At 47.4% G+C, this 22,348-nt stretch overlaps 1 protein-coding gene across 2 annotated transcripts in view; it reads right to left on the bottom strand.

The window, feature by feature from the left end:
* Window positions 1-22,348, bottom strand: part of PKHD1 (PKHD1 ciliary IPT domain containing fibrocystin/polyductin) — a 454,238-nt gene that overhangs the window by 401,790 nt on the left and 30,100 nt on the right. For both annotated transcript variants that reach the window (XM_077315063.1, XM_077315054.1), the window contains exons 8-14: window positions 21,556-21,624; window positions 16,186-16,250; window positions 15,340-15,379; window positions 7,491-7,561; window positions 5,261-5,362; window positions 3,661-3,756; window positions 2,147-2,285 (exon numbers count right to left, since the gene is read on the bottom strand). In XM_077315063.1, coding sequence (XP_077171178.1) covers window positions 2,147-2,285; window positions 3,661-3,756; window positions 5,261-5,362; window positions 7,491-7,561; window positions 15,340-15,379; window positions 16,186-16,250; window positions 21,556-21,624 — 582 coding nt within the window. The remainder of the gene's footprint in view (window positions 1-2,146; window positions 2,286-3,660; window positions 3,757-5,260; window positions 5,363-7,490; window positions 7,562-15,339; window positions 15,380-16,185; window positions 16,251-21,555; window positions 21,625-22,348) is intronic.

Genomic DNA, 22,348 nt, shown 5'->3' with positions numbered 1-22,348 from the left:
TAGCCAAAAACCAGACTGCTCAATCTGTGCCCTGTGATTAATAGTTACACATGACCTCTGCTCCACAGATTTATTTCCAATGCCATCTTGAAGCTGTCAACGCTTGTAGCTGCCACCAGTATCTGCGGCAGTGAATTCCACATGATTATATCTTTAATTAATTTATATACAGCCCCCCCAAAACTGGGTTCAACAATAGAACAACAAGGACAGGAGTTCATTGGTATCATGAAAACCTTTAAAACCTATAACCCAATTCCATAACAATCCATTAGCCAGCAGTAGTAACAATACAGACCATATTTCTGGTGTCGTTCCCATTCAATGATGTTTTTTGTGGGGGGGGGGTTCTCTGTTGTGGAGCCCATAGGATGTTACTCTTTGGAGTCTGGTCTAATTCCATTGTCTATTAATTCCATGGAGCATGGATGAGTTCTTGTGAGAAAGGGGCAAAGTATACCTTTTCTGCCTTCCCTATCCCATGCCTAGTTTTATAAATTTCTCTCATCTCATCCCTCGATTGTTGTTTCTTCATGCTAAGGAGCACTATCCTCTCAGTCTTTTTCAACCTTTTGACCATGGAGGGGCCCCTAAAATAATTTTTCAGACACTGAAGAGCCCCAGAAGTGATACCAGTTAGCCACACCCCCTGCCACACCCCCAGGAGTTACATCACTGCCTGCATCAATAGCCCTCCTTTTTCTCCCTCCCCCAGCCTTTAATATGGCAGCTCTGCCTCATGTAGGCTGGAATAAGAGTGGGAGCTGACATCCTGCCCACCTTCAGAGCTCCCACAGACCCCCGGGGGTCCACAGACGCCTGGTTGGGAATCCCTGCTCTAACTTTTCATCATAGTGAATGTATTCTATTTCCTTAATTTTATATTTCTCCCATCACAAAATTTGATAAAGGGGAACTAAAGTTTCCATGTTCAGTTCTGTACTGTGGATAGCAATCTATGTGGAGATCTGCTGGGAGATAACTTATATGCAGCCACACCATCAACTATGGAATACCTCAAGACTGAGTGAATTAGTATGCTATGTAAATGCACACCAAGATCTTGCTAGGCAAGTGCTCCACTTACATCTCATATACATGAAGCTGCCTCATATTGAGTCAGACCAGTCTACTCAGACTGGCTGAGGCTCCCCACGGTCTGAGAGAAAGGTCTACCCATCTACATCTTGCTTTTTAACTGGAGTTGATGGGGATTGAACCTGGGACCATCTGAATGCCAGGCAGGTACTCTACCACTGAGCATGTAACTGTCTAGAGTTCCTCCATATCATGGGAGGGAAAAGAATATTCTTGGGAACGTTCCTCCACCCTGGCTCCTTAATTCCTACACCAGCACAGGATAATGGACAGCCCAGAGGTGACAACTACACTATTCAAACAGCTTAAGAGTCTGGCTCAAATTTCTGTACAGTTGGCAGATGCTCAGAGAACGCAAGGAATTAGACTGACTCTCAAGTGCTCTGTCACCCACCCCGTCACTCTCTAGTGGACCTTGGGAAAATGCATTCTCAGAGAGAGCAGATCTAAAGATCACTAAAAGAGGACTCTCAGTAGCCTTGCCAAACTACAATTCCCATGTTTTGGAGAGGATTCCAACTAAATTGGCATTAAAAAAAAAAGGATATAAAATTTGTGGTGCAGCTTTGCCCTATAGCCATGCAAAAAAAAAAAAAAAAAAAACCCTACAGTGAATTATGGCATTACTAGGGGCCAAGCCCGTTGCATTCAGGAATACAACAGGCATGAGATTAGATGGGTGGGGTGGAGGAACTCTGCTGACAGCCTCCCCCTCCCCCCAGGACTTGGAAAGGCTGCAGGCAGCTGTTAGGGAACTCACCGGCAGGGGCAGCTCTCACACAGCAGGAATCTGAAGTCTCCAAACCTCAGAGGGAAATGCAAGGAGGAGGGGTGGTCGGGGGGGGGGACAGAAGGTGATTGGCTGGCCACTGGAGAGGCAGGCAAGCCAGTTGGAGGAGGCACTCAGGGGTGGGGCAGCCGCTCTGAGTAGGTGTAAAGCGCTGAGTGGCACTTAATCCATGAGACATGTTCCTCCTCCAAGCCCCTACTAGAAATCTTAAGAGGAACAGATAATACAAAGCACAGTTCTTAAAAGATCATTGAGTACCTGAACAGTTGTTGTCTCCCTGGAAGAAAATCTAGTGGCGAACTAGCATTGGGAACAATCTGCCACCGGTAGTTAGCAGCTGCTTCACCAAGACCGGTGTCGGTGCCTTCCCAAACTTCAAAGAGAAGCCCTCTGTTTCCTGGGAGATTGCAAACAATAATCATGCCGGCACGGTTTGTGAAAATTTCAGCATTACTAATGGAGTGACATTCTAGAGGTTGTCCACACTGACAAATACTTAAACATGCAGGAAGGAAGCAGAAGACAGAGTTGAACGTTCTAACCACAGAGTTTCCAGTGATTTCTCAAGACAACTTTTTTTTTATTTTTAGGCAGTCTTTTTCAACCTTCTGACCCTGGAGGTACCACTGAAATATTTTGAGGTACCAGGAAGTGGTGTCAGCTGGAAGTGAGAGGAGTCTCGGGTGGCAAAGTTTTTAATGTCCAGGGCCTCTCACCTTCCCACCCCCACCCCCAGGCCCTTCACTGGTTACTTTGGAATGGGATGGTCCAAGTAAGGGTAGAAATTACTGTTTTTAAATTTTAAAACCTTTTCTCTTCACTCAGATCAGGAAACGGCAGGCTGAAGGTGGGAGGGCTCTCCTCAGCCACTATTTGGAAAAACCCACACTGCTGTACCATTCTATGGTAAGAGCTTCCTGTAAGTAGGTTTTCTAGCAGCAGGCAGGCAATAGGATCCCCTACCCCACTGGATGCTTAGTAGACCTAGCTTGGATAAAGTGGGAATGACCCTGATGGATGTGGCTAAATTTGTTTTTAATGTATTGTTTAAATGATTATTATATATTGTTTCTGCATATGATGCCTATGAGAAAACCAAGTATAGAAGGATTTCAAATACATAAATATTTCAAACTATGGAGCCAATCTGACTTGGAGGGTTGAAAGCATTGCAAGGAGTTTGGAGTATGAGATTTAGTTCCCCTCGCCCCTCCCAGCCACTTTTCAGTTCTTTCAGCCCTTCTGAGGAATCCTGCATGGCAGAACTCGACACCAGGCTGAACGCACATTTCAAGATAAAGGTAAAGGTAAAGATATCCCCTGTGCAAGCACCGAGTCATGTCTGACCCTTGGGGTGACGCCCTCCAGTGTTTTCATGGCAGACTCAATATGGGGTGGTTTGCCAGTGCCTTCCCCAGTCATTACCGTTTACCCCCCAGCAAGCAAGCTGGGTCTTCATTTTACCGACCTCGGAAGGATGGAAGGCTGAGTCAACCTTGAGCCGGCTGCTGGGATTGAACTCCCAGCCTCATGGGCAAAGCTGTCAGACGGCTGCCTTACCACTCTGCGCCACAAGAGGCTCATGACATTTCAAGATACCTGAGCCCATTCTGCACACATTGGATAATGCCCTTTCAATGCACTTTAGAAGTGGATTATCCTGTTCTACACTAGAAAATCCAGCTGCAAAAGCACATTGAAAGTGCATTATCCTGGTTCCCATGTCCCCCACCTACTGTGGATGCATTTGAATCAAAACATGGAAACTGTACCTGGCTGGGGTCCTCTGGGGCATCTATCTTCACCAGCTGGTCCAGTTGTGCAGATAATCATTTGTGGTGAAACATGCTTAATTTGGCAGGGAGTGCCTGATAATTAAGAAGAGGAAATGCAGACATGGGGAGGTAGCAACTTCAGAGCAATTAATCAAGTCTAACTACTTAGGGAACCACCACTAACACAAAATTAGCAATTTATCCACTTTTGACACACTGGTAGAAGTGTTAAGCCCTGCATGGCTTGGGATGAGGGTCTCTGATGCGCCATCTCCCCCCTTATGTTCCTGCTTGAGAATTAAGATCACAGGAATAGGCCCTTCTGACTGGCCCACCAATCTAACAGGCTTGTCTGGTGGGAACACAGGAAAGGGCCTTTTGGGTGACAGCCCCACAATTATGGAACAACCTTCCCAGGGAGATGCATCTGACCCTACAGACCAAATCCAGGATAAGCTGGCAAGTCTCACTAAGGACCCCCTGCCCACCAATGGGGGATGAGGTGATAGGGTTGCAGGTTGGGAAATTCCTGGATCTTGGAGGTGGAGCCTGGGAAGGATAGGATGTGCTGCCCTATCTGGCCGCACCCAGTGGCAGCTGGGTGGGAGGTGCCTAGGCTGCAGAACCTAACCGGAGTCCACACCAGAGCAAGGTCAATGTCCAGACAAGGTCTTTAGGTGTCAAAGCAAGCAGAGTTAGGGGCGAGGTGAAGAGCAGTCGAGAGAAAGCCAAGGTCGGAGTCCAGATAAACAAATAGTCAACAAAGTCGTTTGCCAGAAGTCAGGAAAGCCGATAGGAGTCACAGGAGTACAAAGTGCTGAAGGAATCTGAGCCGGACGGGAGGGTTTCTGCATAGATTGTACCCACGCCGAGGAGCTGCTGCTGTCTTGCCTAAAGCATCCCACAACATTTGCCTTCCTTTCCCCACAACAAGCACTTGGGGGAGGACTCGCTGTCCCAGTTGGACTCCATCTACTCAGACAGCATCCCTGCAGTCTTTGGCTCCTTCGGTGTTCAATGAAAACCACTCTTCTGCACCTTCGGCAACTTTCAGGTGAGCTGTCCGGACATGAGTGCATTTGTGGCTGTCCCAAAAATGCCATTTGGGAAGAGCCTGGCTGACTTGTGCTGTTTTCCCCTGCTGCACATTCAGAGGGCCCCTCTCAGTTCTGACAGAGCTGGTTGATTTACAGCAGCAGGCCCTGGTTGCTGTGGCAACTCCTCAGAGATGGGAGGTGGCAGTGGGTGCACGACACAGGGCATTAGTGGGGCACAATCCCACATAGTCCACCCTCCAAAGCAGCAATTTACTCCGGGGGAACAGATCTCTAGAGTCTAGACACATGCAAGCAATTCCAAGAGATGTCCAGGTCTCACCTGGATGGTGGCAACCCAAGCCTGACTACCCCCTTCTCAACTTTTAGGAGGTGACCAAAGACTGTTTTATTTGCAATCACATTTGTTATTTTACATTTCGGCTTTATGTTTTGGGGTTTGTTTGTTTTTTCTGTGATCCATTTTAGATATTTGATTGCCACTGTAAGCTGCCTGGAGCTGCCTGGAGCTCCATGGGTGGCTAAGATTTCAACTTTATTACCTGCAACTGTGACTCTCACAGGGGTATCAAAAAAGTCTCCACTGATGGTGAGCAGAGTTCCACCTCCCAGGCTCCCTGCAGCCGGGAACACTGAAGATATTTCTGTAAAAGGAAGTGGTGGGGTTGAAAGATCAATGAATAAATAAGAACATTTGGAGATCAGTCCTAAAGATTTCTACTCAGGATCCTCCACAGGTCTTCTCACTCACAGAAAAGACTGCACCAAAGCAAAGTCAAGCCTTTAAGGCCTACAAAGATTAACTCAAGGTATAAGCTTTTGTGTGTGCATGCCCTGGAGTCACACTTTGTCCTGCTGCTTCAGACTAACACGGCTACTCACCTGAATCTATCCTCATGAGGACTGCACCATTAGACAGGCTCATTGGCTTCCTACCAAACAATCATACTTCATTCTCAAACTAATGTGTGTTTGAAAGATACATTCAGAATTGCAAAGTGCTGAGAAAGGAGTAAAACAGTGCATGGATATCCTTACAGAAAAAGAAGAGTTGTTTTTTATACCCTGCTTTTCCCAACCTTGAGGAGTCTTAGAATCTCCTCCTCTTCCTATCCCCACAACAGGCACCCTGTGAGATAGGTGGGAGCTGAGGGAGCTCTGAGAGAACTGTTCCTGGTCTCCTTCCTGCAGAGGAGGAGTAGGAAATCAAATCTGGTTTTCCAGATCAGAATCCATCAATCTTTTCACCACACCGGCTCTCAAGAGTAGCTTTTTATACCCTGCTTTTCTCTACTCTCAGGAGTTTCAAAGTGGCTTACAATTGCTTTCCTTTCTCCACAACAAGCACCTTTTGAGGTAGGTGAGGCTGAGAGAGTTCTGAGAGACCTGTGACTGGTTCAAGGTCACCCAACGAGCTTCAAGGGGTAGAGGAGTGGGGAATCAAATCCAGTTCTCCAGATCAGAGTCTGCCATTTTAACCACACTGACTCTTTAAAATAAAATCCTAAGCAGTAAGACATTCTGAGAATGTCGAACAGACTTGGAAAGGTGTGCATTCTGCCTAGCAGTGTGCTCTTAGGGTCAGATCCTGCAAATCTGGTCCACTAGTGGTGATACAAAGAACCCTTATCCTGAGCTCGGGACCTCTACAGCCTCTTGAATCAGGGAATAGCTCCTTGAATCAGGCTGAAATGCCTCTGTTAGCAGAGCACATCTGCGGGATCCAACCCTCAATTTGCATTCTCCCGAGCCCTAAACCACCCACCACCAAGGCCCTGGTGATCCAGAAAGACTCACTGAGTACCATTTGTATTTTAATTCTGTACTCGTACTGAATGCATCCCAAGGACTGTTCTCAGTATGCTCTTGAGACTCTATTCCAGGGGTAGCCAAACTGTGGCTCTCCAGATTTTCGTGGACTACAATTCCCACCCCTGCCGAAAACAAGAGTTGCAATCAGTGCACTGGTGCAAAAGAGGACAAAGAGAAGAATGCAAGACTTCCTCATAATATGATAACTTTGGAAAAGGAAAGAAAAAACTAACACCAGAACCAGGCAAGTGGCATTCTATGCAATTGGGAGACCATGCAGCTTCTCAGCAACAACCATGTAGGAGTACAGTAGAAAGGACAGACCCTCTGTATTTACTAGCAACTCTCACACATGGGACCAGATCAAAGAACTTCCAGATACGGGCGCCAGCAGCAAGAGACTATGGGGGAGGCAGGGACATGGGAGGGCACCGTCACTATTGTGAGATGTCATCCCATCACTTGGACCGTTTACGCACTGGAGGTTTCCTGCCAGTCTGCAGGCTGGAGTTTTAATTGTGTCAGGTTGCCCCACCTCTTCCTGCACCCACACGGGGGACCATGTGGCCCAGTGTGCCTCATCCATCCCCGATTTTTGTTCCTGCACAGGAGCTGGGGCAGTGAAGTTCCCAGTGCATAAATGGTCTTGGAGAGAAAACGCAGAAATGATGTCATACCACTCTAGGAATCGCCAGAAACTCTATGGTAAAACCACAGAGTTTCTGACAATTCCGAGAGCAACAACTTTTCCTGGAATGGATCTAATGCTGTCATACTAAAGGCCTCTCTACTTCCCTACCAGCCAGAATGAAGACAAAGACTCCCAGTTGAGGCCTGAAATCCACAGCCTCTCATTTTAGAAAAGCACTTCACACATTCTGGGAAGTGACGTAGCACTTAGGACCCAATTTGCACTCTCCAGTCATTAAAAACATCAGTGGTCAGAGTACAGCATGTTACCTGGGAAAGTTTGATACAAGAAAAGTTCCTGTTTAGCACTGATAAGCCAAGCATCTTTGTGCACTAGTGACCTAAAACAAAAAAGGGAAGAAGAAAAGGAATGTAAGGCTGAGAACTCTTAGGAATACAGGAATCACAGAATCATAGAATAACTAGTAATAAAGCCCATTTGTAAAAATGGGCATGTGGAGGCTGGGGGCATTGCACTCAGAGAAGCAATGGGTGCAAGGATGGGGCTCGAGGAGGGGCCGGCGCGGCCCCCTGGGACCTGGCGAGGTGCGTGCATTGGGGAGGTGGTGGGAGGCGGGCCAGCGCTGGAGGGGGTGAAAGTTATGGGGCAGGCCTGGGAACGGGTCAAGGGATGCAGGTCAAGGGAGGTGCGGCCTTGGGATGATCCATGGAGGGCTTGGGGCCATGATGGGCCTTGAACAGGGCCTCAAACGGGGCAGGGCATGCCCCCCCCAGGCCCCGGCGAGGGCTATGCGTTGGCGTGGTGGCTGGAGCCGGGGTGGCAGTGGAGGGGGAAGGGAACGCATTGGGGAGGGGTGGGAGTCAGTCGCGGCCCCCCGGCCTACCGTCGAAGTAACGTTAGTGGCGATCATCCCCGCAGTAGTCGCTGCCGCGGGGACGCGGTCCAAGGAAGTGCGGGCAGAATCCCAAGCTGTGAGCGTGCGCAGCAGGGCGCGGTCAGCGGCGTGGGTGGCAGTGCCAGTGCAGGCGAGGCTAGGTGGGGGCGAGCCGCAGGTGGGCGCGTCCCTGGGCTGCTGGGCAAAGGAGCGGCGGTGGAGAGGCTGCGGGCAGCCTGTAATGGAGCGGCAGACGGGGGAGGCAGTGAGAGAAGGTGGCGGCGGCGTTCAGGGAGCCGGGTGTCCCGGTGGGACGGGAAAGGTAGTCGCGCACACGGGGCAGCAGGGAGGCAGCAGCGGAGTGGGTGCATCTTGGAAGTGTGGTGTGGGGGGCCTGCTCCTTTCCCTCCCGGGGAAGGCATCGTCGGAGCGCAAGCGCAGAGGCGAGAACATGTGCCTCACCGGAGTGCAGAGCCTAAGACGGGCCAAGCAGCCAATAGGGAGATGCGCCACTCGGAGTGCCACTCGGAGGGGCGAATCAGGAGCCGCTTCGCGTCTCCTGATTCGCCCCTACGAGTTTTTATCACGGACGGCGCCCGCCCCATTCTCCTCCCTACTTGCCCTTAGGGCTTTATTACTCTCGGTCAGATGACTATCCAGCCTCTGTTTAAAAATCTCCAAAGATGGAGAACCCACCACCTCCTGAGGAAGCCTGTTCCACTGGGAAACCACTCTAACTGTCAGGAACTTCTTCCGGATGTTTAGATGGAATTTCGTTTGAATTAATTTCATCCTATTCATTCTGGTCTGTCCCTCTGGGGCAAGAGAGAACAATTCTGCTCCATCCTCTATATGGCACCCTTTTAAATATTTGAAGATGGTTATCAGATCCCCCCTCTGTCATCTCCTCTCTAGGCTAAAAAGACCAAGCTTCCCCAACCTTTCTTAATACGTCTTGGTCTCCAAACCCCTCACCATCTTTGTTGCCCTCCTCTGGACACGTTCCAGTTTGTCAATGTCCCTGTTCAATTAGGGTGGCAAAAACTGAACACAGTAGTCCAAGTGAGGCTGAACCAGAGCAGAGTAAAGCGGTACCATCACCTCCCGTGATCTGGACACGATACTCCATTTGATACAGCCCAAAATCCCATTTGCCTTTTTAGCCACTGAGTCACACTGCTGACACATGTTCAATGTATGGTCTACTAAGGTGTAAACTGCACAGAGCTTTTATTCCAACCCCAGATCGATTCAGTCCCTGCCCTCTACACAGAATGCGATTTCCGTTTGGATTTTGGGCGATTTAAATTTTCCTTCTGCAGCAAGAAGGATTGATCCGGAGTGACCCTACCTTTATTGTGGGATATCTCAGACTGCTGCTAATCCTGAATATATTCAGAAAATCACATTCTTTTGAATCTGGGCTCTCCTCCATAGTAGAGGACCCGTGATTGGCTACAGGTGGTCATGTGACAAGCCTGCCTCAAAGGAGAAGCCCCTAATTTCTCTCAACTTCTGTCGGCCTTGGATTTTTTTTTGTGCCTTCTTCGTTCCCCCCCTCCCTTCAGGAAAAGAAAGGATTTTTTCCACCCTCATCTGACTTCTTCGATCCCCCCTTCAAGAAAACAGAGAAAGAGTCTCCATTTACCCCCCCCCCTCTTCTGAGCCTCCCTATCCACGTGCAGAAGACTTTCCTGTTTCAATGGGGAGGGGGGGAAGAGGAAGACCCGAGTTCAAAGCGATCTGAATTCAACAGGATTGACAATGGAATAAAAAAAGTAAGTGCAGACTCTCCCCAGGACTCTTAGATCCTTTTTGCACATGCTACGGTCAAGACAAGTCTCCCCCATCTTATTTTGGTGTATTTGGTTTTTCCTACCTAAATGCAGATCTTTACAGTTGTCCCTACTGAACTTCATTTTATTCAGTTTAGACCACTTCTCGAGCCTATCAAGATCATGCTGTATTCTGTTGCTGTCTTCAGTTGTGTTTGCTACCCCTACCAGTTTAGTATCATCTGCAAATTTAATAAGTATCCCCTCTAATCCCTCATCCAAATAATTTATAAATATGTTGAACAACACAGGCCCTAGGACAGATCCTTGAGGTACTCCAGGGGGAGGAATGGGAAGGCGACTGTAAGCCGCTTTGAGCCTCCTTCGGGTAGGGAAAAGCAGCATATAAGAACCAACTCTTCTTCTTCTTCTTATGACTCTTTTCCAAGAAGATGCTGAACCATTAACAAGTACACTCTGGGTACAATTTGTAAACCAGTTATTGATCCACCTGACAGAATTAGAATCCATACCGCATTTTACCAACTTGACAACAAGAATACAATGTGGAACCTTATCAAAAGCTTTACGGAAATCCAGATAAACTATGTCCATGGCATTCCCTGATCCAGCAAGGTGGTCACTTTCTCAAAAAAGGGATAAGGTTGGTCTGACATGACTTGTTCTTGCAAAACCCATGCTGAGTCTTAGAAATCACAGCTCTCACTTCCAGCTGCTCAAGGACCAAGTGTTTGATAATTTGTTCCAAAATTTTGTCACCCGTCTCCCTAGTTGTGTTACGTTTTTGTCACATTGATCACTATTTCCCTCACAAGAGAAGACCGAAGAGAAATAGGAGTTAAGCAGTTCAGCCCTCTCTTCATTATCTGTTATAATTTCACTTTCTTGTCCTCGCAGTGGTCCTATGGTGTCCCTATTCTTTTTCTTGCTTGAAATATAACTTTTGTGTTATGTTTAGCATTTCTTGCTAGCCTAAGCTCATATTGAGCTTTAGCTTTTCTAACACTCCCCCTACAATTATTGTAAAAAAATAAAAAAGTAAGATAGCACAAGTCAAGGAAGTCAACTACTTTCAACAGGTTGAAAATGGTACCCACCACCAGCCATCAAACATGAGTTTAAAGTTCCCAATTCTGAACTGGAAAATTCCTGTTACATTGGGGAGTGGCCCTTGGGGAGGTCGGTGTTTGAGGAGTTGTGGCATTTCTATAGGGTACAATGCCAAAGATTCCATACTTTGCAGATGACATTTTCTCCAGTCTGGAGATCAGTTGTAATTCTGGGAGCTCTCCAGGTCCTGTCCAGAGGTTGACACCTGTGTCTGGCCTGGAACTTGCAGAAGGCAAGGTTTGCAGGGGACAGCCAGGTATGATGTCATACAGTGTAACCTTCTAGGCAGCCATGTTCTCCTTGAGATCAGGTTCACTTGAGTGTATTTGGGTAAATATAAAAATAGGAAATGAGAGTGGTGTTATTGTGGGGGTCTGCTATAGGCCACCAAGCCAGTCAGAGGAATGAGATACTGCTAGACCAACTTGCACAATTTTCAAAGGGGGGAAACAGTGGTCACGGGTGACTTCAATTACCCAGATATCTGTTGGAAGACCAATTCTGCTAAAACTACACACTCTGTTAATTTCTTAACTTGTCTTGCCGGCAGCTTCATTTCCCAGAAAGTAGAGAGGGGAGCCAGGAGCTCTGCTATTTTAGACTTGACCAATAGGGAAGAACTGGTAGATGAGGTGGAAGTAGTGGCTACACTTGGTAGCAGTGACCATGTGCTTTTGGAATTTTCAATTTTCAATCTTTATGTGTTGTTGTTATGTGCGAAGTCGTGTCCGACCCATCGCGACCCCATGGACAATGATCCTCCAGGCCTTCCTGTCCTCTACCATTCCCTGGAGTCCTTTTAAGTTTGCACCTACTGCTTCAGTGACTCCATCCATCCACCTCATTCTCTGTCGTCCCCTTCTTCTTTTGCCCTCGAATACTCCCAGCATTAGGCTCTTCTCCAGGGAGTCCTTCCTTCTCATGAGGTGGCCAAAGTATTTGAGTTTCATCTTCAGGATCTGGCCTTCTAAAGAGCAGTCAGGGCTGATCTCCTCTAGGACTGACCGGTTTGTTCGCCTTGCAGTCCAAGGGACTCGCAAGAGTCTTCTCCAGCACCAGAGTTCAAAAGCCTCAATTCTTTGACGCTCGGCCTTCCTTATGGTCCAACTTTCGCAGCCATACATTGCAACTGGGAATACCATAGCCTTGACTAAACGCACTTTTGTTGGTAGGGTGATGTCTCTGCTTTTTAGGATGCTGTCTAGATTTGCCATAGCTTTCCTCCCTAGGAGCAAGCGTCTTTTAATTTCTTTGCTGCAGTCCCCATCTGCAGTGATCTTGGAGCCGAGGAAAATAAAATCTGTCACTATCTCCATTTCTTCCCCATCTATTTGCCAGGAATTGAGAGGGCCGGCTGCATTGATCTTTGTTTTCTTGATGTTGAGTTTCAAGCCAACTTTTGCACTCTCCTCCTTCACCTGCACCAACAGGCTCTTTAGTTCCTCTTCACTTTCTGCCATCTTTATGTAGTAGAACGTATAGACTGGACTTCAGGAAAGCCGATTTTAACAGACTTTAAGGTATGTTGGGTAAAGTCCTGTGGTCAGAAAGACTTAAAGAGATGGGAGTCCAAGAGGGCTGGGAATTTCTTAAAAATGAAATACTGAAGGCTCAATCACAAACCATTCCCTTGAGAAGGAAAGATGGAAGGAGCCTAAGGAAGCCAAGGTGGCTCCATAAACAGCTGTCAAATGATTTGAGGAATAAAAAAGAGGCATTTAAGAGATAGAAGGAAGGCCTAATTACCAAGGATGAGTATAAACAAATAACCAATAATTGTAGGGACAGTGTTAGAAAAGCTAAAGCTCAATATAAGCTTAGGTTGGGGGAGCTTGGTCTGTTTAAACTGGAGAGGAGATGACTGAAAGGGGATTTGAAAACCATCTTCAAATATTTAAAAGGCTGCCATATAGAGAATGCAACAGAGTTGTTCTCTCTTGCCCCGGAGGGATGGACCAGAACCAATGGGATGAAATTAATTCAAAAGAAATTCCGTCTAAACATTCAGAAGAAGTTCGTGACAATTAGAGCGGTTTCTCAGTGGAACAAGCTCAGGAGGTGGTGGATTCTTCATCTTTGGAAATTTTTAAGCAGAGGCTGGATAGCCATCTGACAGAGAGGCTGATTCTGTGAAGGCTCAAGGGGGTGGCAGGTGACAGTGGATGAGCGATAGGGTTGTGAGTGTCCTGCATAGTGCAGGGGGTTGGACTAGATGACCCTCTATTATTCTATGATTCTACATGTAGTCCCGGGAGGCTGGCAACCCTACGATAAGTTGCAGGTCCTCCTCAGTTCCCACACTAGGCACATCTCTCCCCCCATGCCATTTTTCAGACATGCAACTCAGGGGTGTGTGCCTTTTGCCCCAGGTGGGAAGTTCACAGGATGACCTCAGACAGCATCCCCTGAGACTGCTCCAACTCTTAAGGGTTGGCGGTTCCTTTTCCACATACCTTGCAGACCTGATCCGAATCCTGATCTGAATCCAAACCCCACATTTACAGGAACTAAGGAGAGATGTGCTATGTCTGACACAGAGAGGGGACACCAGATGCAACCTGTATATTTTGGGCACTACATTTCCTTTCAGCACACACCCACTTCTATTCAAATGAGCCATTCATATGACATTTGGGTTTGTTGGTGTTCACCTGCCTCATAACATCCACAGGGAGCACTGAAAATGATATACGGAACAAAACAAATTGTTCTCCTCCCCGCCCACCCTTTCCAAAGAGTTTATTAAACTCTATGCGTCTTCTGAGGGCCTGTTTTGGGCTCTCCTGTCTTCTGAGATTAGCAGGGTAGCAACCTGGGAAAGGCATTCACGGTCCTGAAAACAAAGCTCTAGGGATGCCAGTCCCCAGGTGGGCTCTGGAGATTCCCTGAAATTAGAGCTCATCTCGAGGCAATAGCTGCTTTGGAGGCTGGACTCCATGGCATTAGACTCCACTGAGGTCCCTCCCCCAACAAATCCTGCCCACTCCCACCTGGGCCCCCAAAGTCTCCAGTTATTTCCCAGCTCAAAGCTGGCAACCCGATCTGGAACTCTCAGCTCAGGGAGATTTGTTTGGCCCTTGCTGTCGCTGTCTTCCGCCCCTGGATGAAGTCTTTTCTGTTTCATTTAGCATTCCTTCAATGATCCCTCCTTCTTGACCATATTTTAATTGTTGCTTTATGCCTTTGCATGCTTGGCTTTCCATAGTTTTAATCGTGTGTGTTTTTAGGGGTGGTTTTAGGTGGTTTTAAAATGTGGTTTTATTATGCATGTTGTAATCTGTTAGCCGCCTTTTTGCCCTTTAAAAAAACTGATTTTGCTGCCAAAAGTTAAAAAAAATATTTAGACTGCAATCATTGATAAGATAGGCATTTTTATTTTTATAGACATTTATTATGCCAATAAAAGTGTTTGCATTGAATTATATTTATAAGATAATGCACAGAAATCAGCACTTCCTTCTCCAACCCACTCTTTCAAAGTGAAGTGTGTTGATAAATGATTTATATGCAAGAAAATAATACCTTCAGAAGAGACATCTTTAAACAGCCTCGTGGCGCGGAGTGCCACGGACTGTATAAAGGAGTAAGGGCACTGTGGGAGGAGTTAGGGCGGGCCCTGTCCAGGATAAAAACTTGGAGGGGCCAATCAGGAGCCGCAAAGCGGCTCCTGATTGGCCCCTCCAAGTGTCCATCCCGGCCCAAGCAGGCAAGGGAGCAACCGCCAGCCGCACTACGCGCGGCTGGCGGGTGCTCCCTGCCCGGCGGCCTGACGCGGCTGCCGGGGACTCCCGTCCGTTCTTCCGACGGACCTCTGAAAATGGCCGACACCAACAGCCAACAGCCAACAGCCGCCGCCGCCAGCCAGCCGCCGCCGCCAGCCAGCCGCCCCTGAAAATGGGCGAAAATGGCCGCCGCAGCCGCTGACAGCCAGCCGCCACCGCCGACAGCCAGCCGCCGCCGAACATGGCCGCCGCCGCAGCCTGCCAGCCAGCCGTCGCCGCTGCCAGCGAGCCAGCCGCCGCCAAAAATCGCCAACCGCCCAAAATGGCCGCCGCCGCCACCAGTGAGCCGCCGCCGCCGCCGCCAGCCGAGCCGCCGCTACCGCCGTGACTGCCCCGCTGCCGTCCGTCAATACAGGTAGGCCGCTTCCCCGCAGCCCCGGCCACACTGAACCCTTATGCCGTCCGGAGGGGGGAGGAGGATAAAGACTTCTGCGGCCCCACAGCTGCGGAAGCCTTTGGGAGTCGGGGGCAGGAGGCCGCACCCATCTAGCGCCCATTTTATTTGAGATTAAAATGGGCTTTAGATCTAGTAAGGTGAAATAAACAAGGTGAAATAAAGTTAACCACAATTAAAAGACTCTTATCCTTTACTTACTTCCCCTTGTTAAAGACTGAAAAGCTGACATTATGTGACCCTGTTGGAAGAGAAAACACACATTTACTGAACAAGGTTGGAACTGTACCTAACATTTAATAACATTGCCTAGGGATGCCACCTGGAAATCCTCCAGTTTTACAGTTCATATCCGGACAAAAGTGATCAATTCCCCTGGAGAAAATGGCTGCTTTGGAGGGTGGACTCCATAGCATTGAGATCCCGCCTCGCCCCAAATTCTTTCCACTCCCAGCTCCAACCCCCAAAGTCTCCAGGTATTTCCCAACCCAGAGCTGTCAACCCTACCACTAGGACTTCTGAATGGCTATGCAAATTAAACAGAACTTCTGCCTGAAATGCTGAAGAGGTACTATTATGGTTGTGTATAACCTTGCTCACTGACGTTTCATACTCAGCTTCACGTCCTACAGCAGCCATTTTGTGGCCAGCTCCAGCTCCTGTGGCAGCCATTTTGTAAATGTGCCCATCACCCTTTTCAGAATTCCTAAGGTGCCTGCTGGCTCAAAAAGTTTGGAGACCTTCATTTTGGTCTAAATGACTGTAGATAAAGATTGATTGATAATAGACCATGGTTCAGATGAGTGTTGCACTAGGGACTTTATGCCTAACATTTAAGGTTTATGTAGAGCAAAAGCTAAAATCGGGAAATAGAAGCAAAGCCAAGGGCAGCAACAAGGAGGAAAAAGGACAGGAATCTGTAATTAGCTCAGTCTTCACTGCTTCTTCTTGCTGATAGACCACCACCACTGGAGGGTTATTTAGTTAGTCCTGTTTGTGGCCCTCTGTGTTACAGAACAAGAGTAGAAACACCTGTTTTCCACTAACCAATATAGTTGCCTTCGACTCGGCAGCCAAGAGTTCCTAGTCCGTGACTGGTTTGAATGGAGTATCTGCAAAGAGAAGCCAGAGGATGCAAAAAAAGACTCTGATCAACAGGAAAGTTAACAGGCACAACAGAAACAGATCGCTAAGGTTCAAAAGGACAGATTACTCTTGGTTCAAAGCTTCATCCATTATCATGATCACTAAGGGTTTCCAGAAAGAGCTAAAGGTATTCAGCATCCCCAAAATCAGGGCCCAAACCTTCATGGTTGTGGAGCTAAGCCCTGATAGGAAAGGTAATGGAACAGAAGATGAAATGTTTTGCAAAGATAAAAATTCAGGAGGTTGATAAGAACTGGATCAGACTAGCGGCCCATCTAGTTCAGCATCCTGTCTCACACACAGTGGCCAAACACTTCTGCATGTCCAACAACAGTGAATAAAGGCCAAGATCTTCCCCTGATGTTGCTCCCTGGCTCTGGGAATTAGAAGTTTATAAGAACATAAGAAGAGACCTGCTGGATCAGATCTGTGGTCCATCTTGCCCAACCTCTTGTCTCTCACTGTGGCTAACCAGTTCCTCTGGAGAGCCACCAACAGGGCAGAGAGGCCAAGGCTTTTATAAGAACATAAGAAGAGCCCTGCTGGATCAGACCAGTGGCCCTTCTAGTCCAGTGTCCTGTCTCACACACAATGGCCAACGAGTGCCTCTGGTCCAACAAACAGTGCATAATCCAAAGATGAACAGGGAATGAACAGGGAAAGGGAGGGCACATGATGAAGCAGCCCTCTCCCAATCAGCTAGGTGTCCATGCTCTTTGTTTTTTAGCCTTACTGTTCACACACAACACTCTTCGGTGTCCAGCTACCACATCCAGCCTCTCACAAATCTACCAGAACATAGAGACCAAAACAAGAAGAATCCCCAAAAAATGGGTGGATGCTTTATCGTTGTAGAATTTCTACATAGCAACATGGAAGTGTTCATTTTTATTGAAATGTTTTAACGTTGTTGTGTTACTGCACAGCAACATGGAAATGAACTTTTAAAAAATCTGACCAATTCCGCATGAAGAATCTGCCACCGGATAGCCTCTAATTGCTGGTGGGTTTTGGAGCTTCCTCCACATGACATCATCTGCATCCTGAGGCCATTCAGGGGCTAGATCAAGTTTTGGGCAGATTTGCCTTGAGATGAGGGAAATTGCCAAAACTGGATTTGCCACTTGTTACTTTGCTTCACATCAGGGAGCAACCAGGGGTAAGCCTGCATGGAGGGAGAAATGTGCAACAGTCCCTGCAGTGTTTTGACCATCCTCGCACCCACCCTCCCCTCTTCATTTCCTACTCTGAGAATTAAAAATAAGTTGTGTGGCCACTGCAATATACTTTGCATAAGTTAAAATTAAATTTTTCCTAAAGTGTCCACGGTCTTTTTGGGATCAGACAGGCAAAACAGACCTGTTTGTGTTTTCTGCTGGAGGTAAATGAACAGGGAAAGGGAGGGCACATAATAAAGCAGCTCTCTCCTAATCAGCTAGGCATCTGTGCTCTTTGTTTTTAAGCCTATTGTTTACACACAATCACTCTTTGGGGTCCAGTTACCATGTCCAGCCTCTCACAACTCTATCCAAACATAAATAAAGTCTGAAACATCATGAACTGCTTAACTCCTATTTCTCCTCAGTCTTCTCTTGTGAGGGAAATAGTGATCAATGTGGCAAAAACGTAACACAACATGGGGGACGGGAATGGTGGCCTAGGATCACTGTTGGGGCAGTCCACAAACACCTAGTTTCTCTAAATGAAACAAAGTCTTCTGGGCCAGATGAACTACATCCAAGGGTACTAAAAGAACTTGCAGATGTCATCACTGAACCTCTGTCCATTATTTTTGACACTTCTTAGAGAACAGGTGAGGGGCCAGACGATTGGAGGCGGGCAAATGTTGTCCCCATTTTCAAGAAAGGGAAAAAGGAGGATCTGGGTAACTATCAACCTGTCAGCTTGGCATCTGTAGCTGGCAAAATCATCAAGCTCTCTGTCCTTGAGCAGCTGGAACTGACAGGTGTGATTTCTAAGACTCAGCACGGGTTTCGCAGGAACAAGTCGTGTCAGACTAACCATCTCTTTTTTCAAGAAAGTGACTACCTTGCTGGATCAGGGGAATGCTGTGGACATAGTTTATCTGGATTTCAGTAAAGCGTTTGATAAGGTTCCACATGATATTCTTGTTGACAAGTTGGTAAAATGCGGAATGGATCCTAATTCTGTCAGGTGGATCAACAACTGGTTGACAGATCGTACCCAGAGGGTACTTGTTAATGGTTCAGCATCCTCTTGGACAAGAGTGACAAGTGGAGTACCCCAAGGATCTGTCCTGGGGACTGTGTTGTCCAATATATTTATAAATGATTTGGATGAAAGATAGCCATCTGACAGAGAGGCTGATTCTGTGAAGGCTCAAGGGGGTGGCAGGTGACAGTGGGGGAGAGAGAGGGTTGTGAGTGTCCTGCACAATGCAGGGGGTTGGACTAGATCAGTGGTCCCCAAACTGCGGGCCACAGCCCGCCGCCGGGCCGCAAAGGCCATGGCGCCGGGCCGCGGCTCCCTCTCCCCGCCCCCCCCCTCCGCAGTAAAAAACTTCCCAGGCCGCAAGCTTGCGGCCCGGGAAGCTTCTTACTGCGGGAGGGCGGGGAGAGGGAATCAGCGCGGGCGCGGCCCGATCCGCGGGCGCGGCTCACGGGCGCGGCTCACGGGTGCGGCTCGCGGGCGCGGCCGGGTGCGGCTCGATGCGTGGGCGCGGTGAGGGTTTGGAGACCAAGACATATGAAGAAAGGCTTGAGGAACTTGGTCTGTTTAGCCTAGAGAGGAGACGACTGAGAGGGAATCTGATAACCATCTTCAAATATTTAAAAGGGTGCCATATAGATGATAGAGCAGAGTTGTTCTCTCTTGCCCCGGAAGGACAGATCAGAACAAATGGGATGAAATGAATTCAAAAGAAATTCCATTTGAACATTGGAAGAAGTTCCTGACAGAGCAGTTTCCCAGTGGAACAGGCTTCCTCAGGCGGTGGTGGGTTCTCCATCTTTGGAAATTTTTAAACAGAGGCTGGAAAGCTATCTGACGGAGAGGCTGATTCTGGGAAGGTTCAAGGGGGTGGCAGGTTACAGTAGATGAGCGATTGGGATATGAGTGTCCTGCATAGTGCAGGGGGTTGGAGTAGATGACCCATGAGATCCCGTCCAACTCTATTATTTTATGATTGTATGATTCTATGAATCCCCAAAAGGGGTGAGAATATTTTTTGTTGTGGCGTTGCTCCATGGCAACATGGAAGTGTTGGATTTTTATTTAAAATGTATTTACATTGTGGTGCTACTGCATAGCACTTTTCTTTAAAAAAATAATGTTGGGGCTCAGGGGGAAGGAAGTTTGAGTCCTTGAGACAACTGCTATGCTTTGTTTGGTGGCTTGCTGTGATTGACAAGCCAACAAGTGAGAGGGAGACGTTAGACTTGTTTTCCCTTGCCACCTCATCAGGAGGCAAAAAGCTGTGACGGGGCAGCGGGAAAACATGGGAGGGGTCTTTCGTCAGGAAGCGTGCAAACACGCGGCTTACAACAGCAGGATGCAGCTCAAGTGTTGTGCCTCTGTATGGATCTGTCTGACTGCCTCTGAAAGTGGAGGTTCCCTTCAGTCCCCTTGGCCAATAGCCACAGAGAGACTTCTTCTCCCTCAGCCTCTCTAATTCCCTTTTTAGAGCAGTTATTTGAAGTAACATGAAAAGACCTACGTCTGCTCCTTTCAAGCTCTCCAGACACCTACACACACATGCAAACAGTAATCTAAAAAGTGAAATGTACCTGGCACAATAATGAACACCATTAATTACTTTAATTAGGAGAAGGTTAAAACCTCTATTTTTGAGGCATGCAAGGGTCAAAATATCCTTGTGCATGCAGATCAGGTCTTCCAATCACCAAAGAACAGTTTTACATTTTGTACTTCCACACTGCATGAGAGAAGTTGAATGAAAAGCCCAGAGAGGCTTATGCAAGAGCTTCTCAGGAGACTGCATGAAGATAAGAACTTCCATAGAATATGATAGAGCACAGTCCAAATGTTTCACATACATTTGGGGCAACAGCAGCTAGTTTCTTTGTTCTCATATATTTTTTAGATCCCAACCAAGGTCACAAGATTTAGAACATTGGACTAGGATCTGAAAGGCCCCAATTCGAATCTACAGTTCTGCTCTGGAAGTTCACTGGCTGACCCTGGGCCAGTCACACACTTGCCATTGAACCTCCCTCACAGGGGCGTTGTGATGATAAAACGGAGGAAAGGAAAAGGATTTGAGCCACCTTGGGTCTCCCACTGAGGAGGAAGGCAGGATACAAATAAATAGTAAAAATATCAGAGGTGGCCAAACTGTAACTCTATAAATCTCCATGGACTACAATTCCCATGAACCCCTGCCAGCATTCTTGTTCATGGACATCTGGAGAGATGCAGTTTGGCCACCTATACAAAACCCTCCAGTTAATGTGATACACTGTTTAAAAAAAACAAGCAGATATATTCAGCCAAGATGTCAGGATCAGTTCCTGTTCTCTGCCATGATCTCTTCAATGGGCCTGAGTGACCCCATCTTGCCTATTTCTTATTGTGCCTTCCTTTTGCATATTGTGTCTTATCCTTGTAACCCATGTCTATTCACTGTTCCCATGTAACCATGCTTTGTAGTTGCCTGCTTTGATTTGTTTACTTTGATCTCTGGCTGCTCGCTCTGCATATTTTTCCCCTTTGAGAAACATTGTAACAAGGACCCTGCAGTGCCTGCGAAAGGCTTTATCATCTCACTGGCGCCGGCTGGCTCAAGGCCACGCAAATTTCAACACCTCTGTCAGGAAGCCTGGGATGGCACCTGGGAGAGGGGGCACCCCTCCCCTGGGAACACTCAAGTTTTGGGCGGGATAATTGTATTGATAAGTGCTTGTAGTTCTGTTGTTTGGCAGATTTGACTTCTTGAGTTATAGTGACTAGAGCTAACTTCCATTAAAGCTTTCTTTCCATAGAAGTTTTGTTGTGAGTTTTGTCAGCACTTGACATCAGCACTTGAATTCAACTGATAGGTTACTATAGCAAATATTTTTTTTCTACTTTCGGGCTAAGTACTGTTTAGATTGTGATGAGAAAAATCCAGAATATCTCTTTTGTGAAAAGTAAAATTAATGCCATGGCTCTAGAGCTAGAATGCTATACCACTGTTATATCAGCTCCTGCATCTGCACCTGCACTGACTGGTGAACTCCCCAGAAAATGTTGATTGAACAACAGAATGTAGACCGAGCAATAAGGACTTACATGCTGTGTGTCTGTCTGTCTGCCAGTGAGCAAAGGGTAATCCATCCATCTGCTTTGAGGGTAACAGGCCTTGAGTGGGGAAGGGAAGGGAAAATACAGTCAGGGAAGCCAGAACAATATAGATCAGAGATCTCCAGCATAGTGTCTGGGATTGGCATATCGTCTACCAATGTTTCCTAGCATTAGTTACCACCCTCAAGATAGGCCTGGAGTTTGCCCAGAATTACAACTGATCTCCAGAACCTAGGAATCAGTTTCTCTGGAGCATCACTTCCAGTCACGAGAGGACTGAAGTCAGTACATTGTCAACAATATCAGAGTGTTGCCAATGAGGGTCCCCCGCCCAATCAGCAAGACTCCACCCATCCAGTTGCTAGAGGGAACCTGGAAATTGTAATTCCATTAACATCTTGTCTGGTGCTAACTGCAATCAGTCTCCTGATGGACTGCCCAACTTCAGATTTGAGAGGCTGATTGATATAACCAAATCGAAGTCAATGTTTGGAAGTCTTGAGTATATAGAAAACCCACATGTCATAGAAAAGGATTCTGGCCTTGCCTTCTTTCTGGCATGCTGGTTTTCCATATGCAGGGAAACTCTTGAAGAGGAGCAGTCAGTCATGCCAGCCATGACCTACAGACTGAAGTGGTATAGCCTCAGCAAAAACTGGGCCTTGTCTGAAGGTACCATTGCCTTCGCAGGGACCAAGACTTACTTACTTACTTATTTGGTTATTTATTTATTATATTTACCGTATTTGCCGGCGTATAAGACAACTTTTCCCCCCTGAAA

Source organism: Paroedura picta, chromosome 1, assembly GCF_049243985.1.
Source record: "Paroedura picta isolate Pp20150507F chromosome 1, Ppicta_v3.0, whole genome shotgun sequence".
Lineage (NCBI taxonomy): Eukaryota > Metazoa > Chordata > Lepidosauria > Squamata > Gekkonidae > Paroedura > Paroedura picta.
Note: the sequence above shows the minus strand (reverse complement) of the source record. Positions and strands in the feature narration are given on the sequence as shown.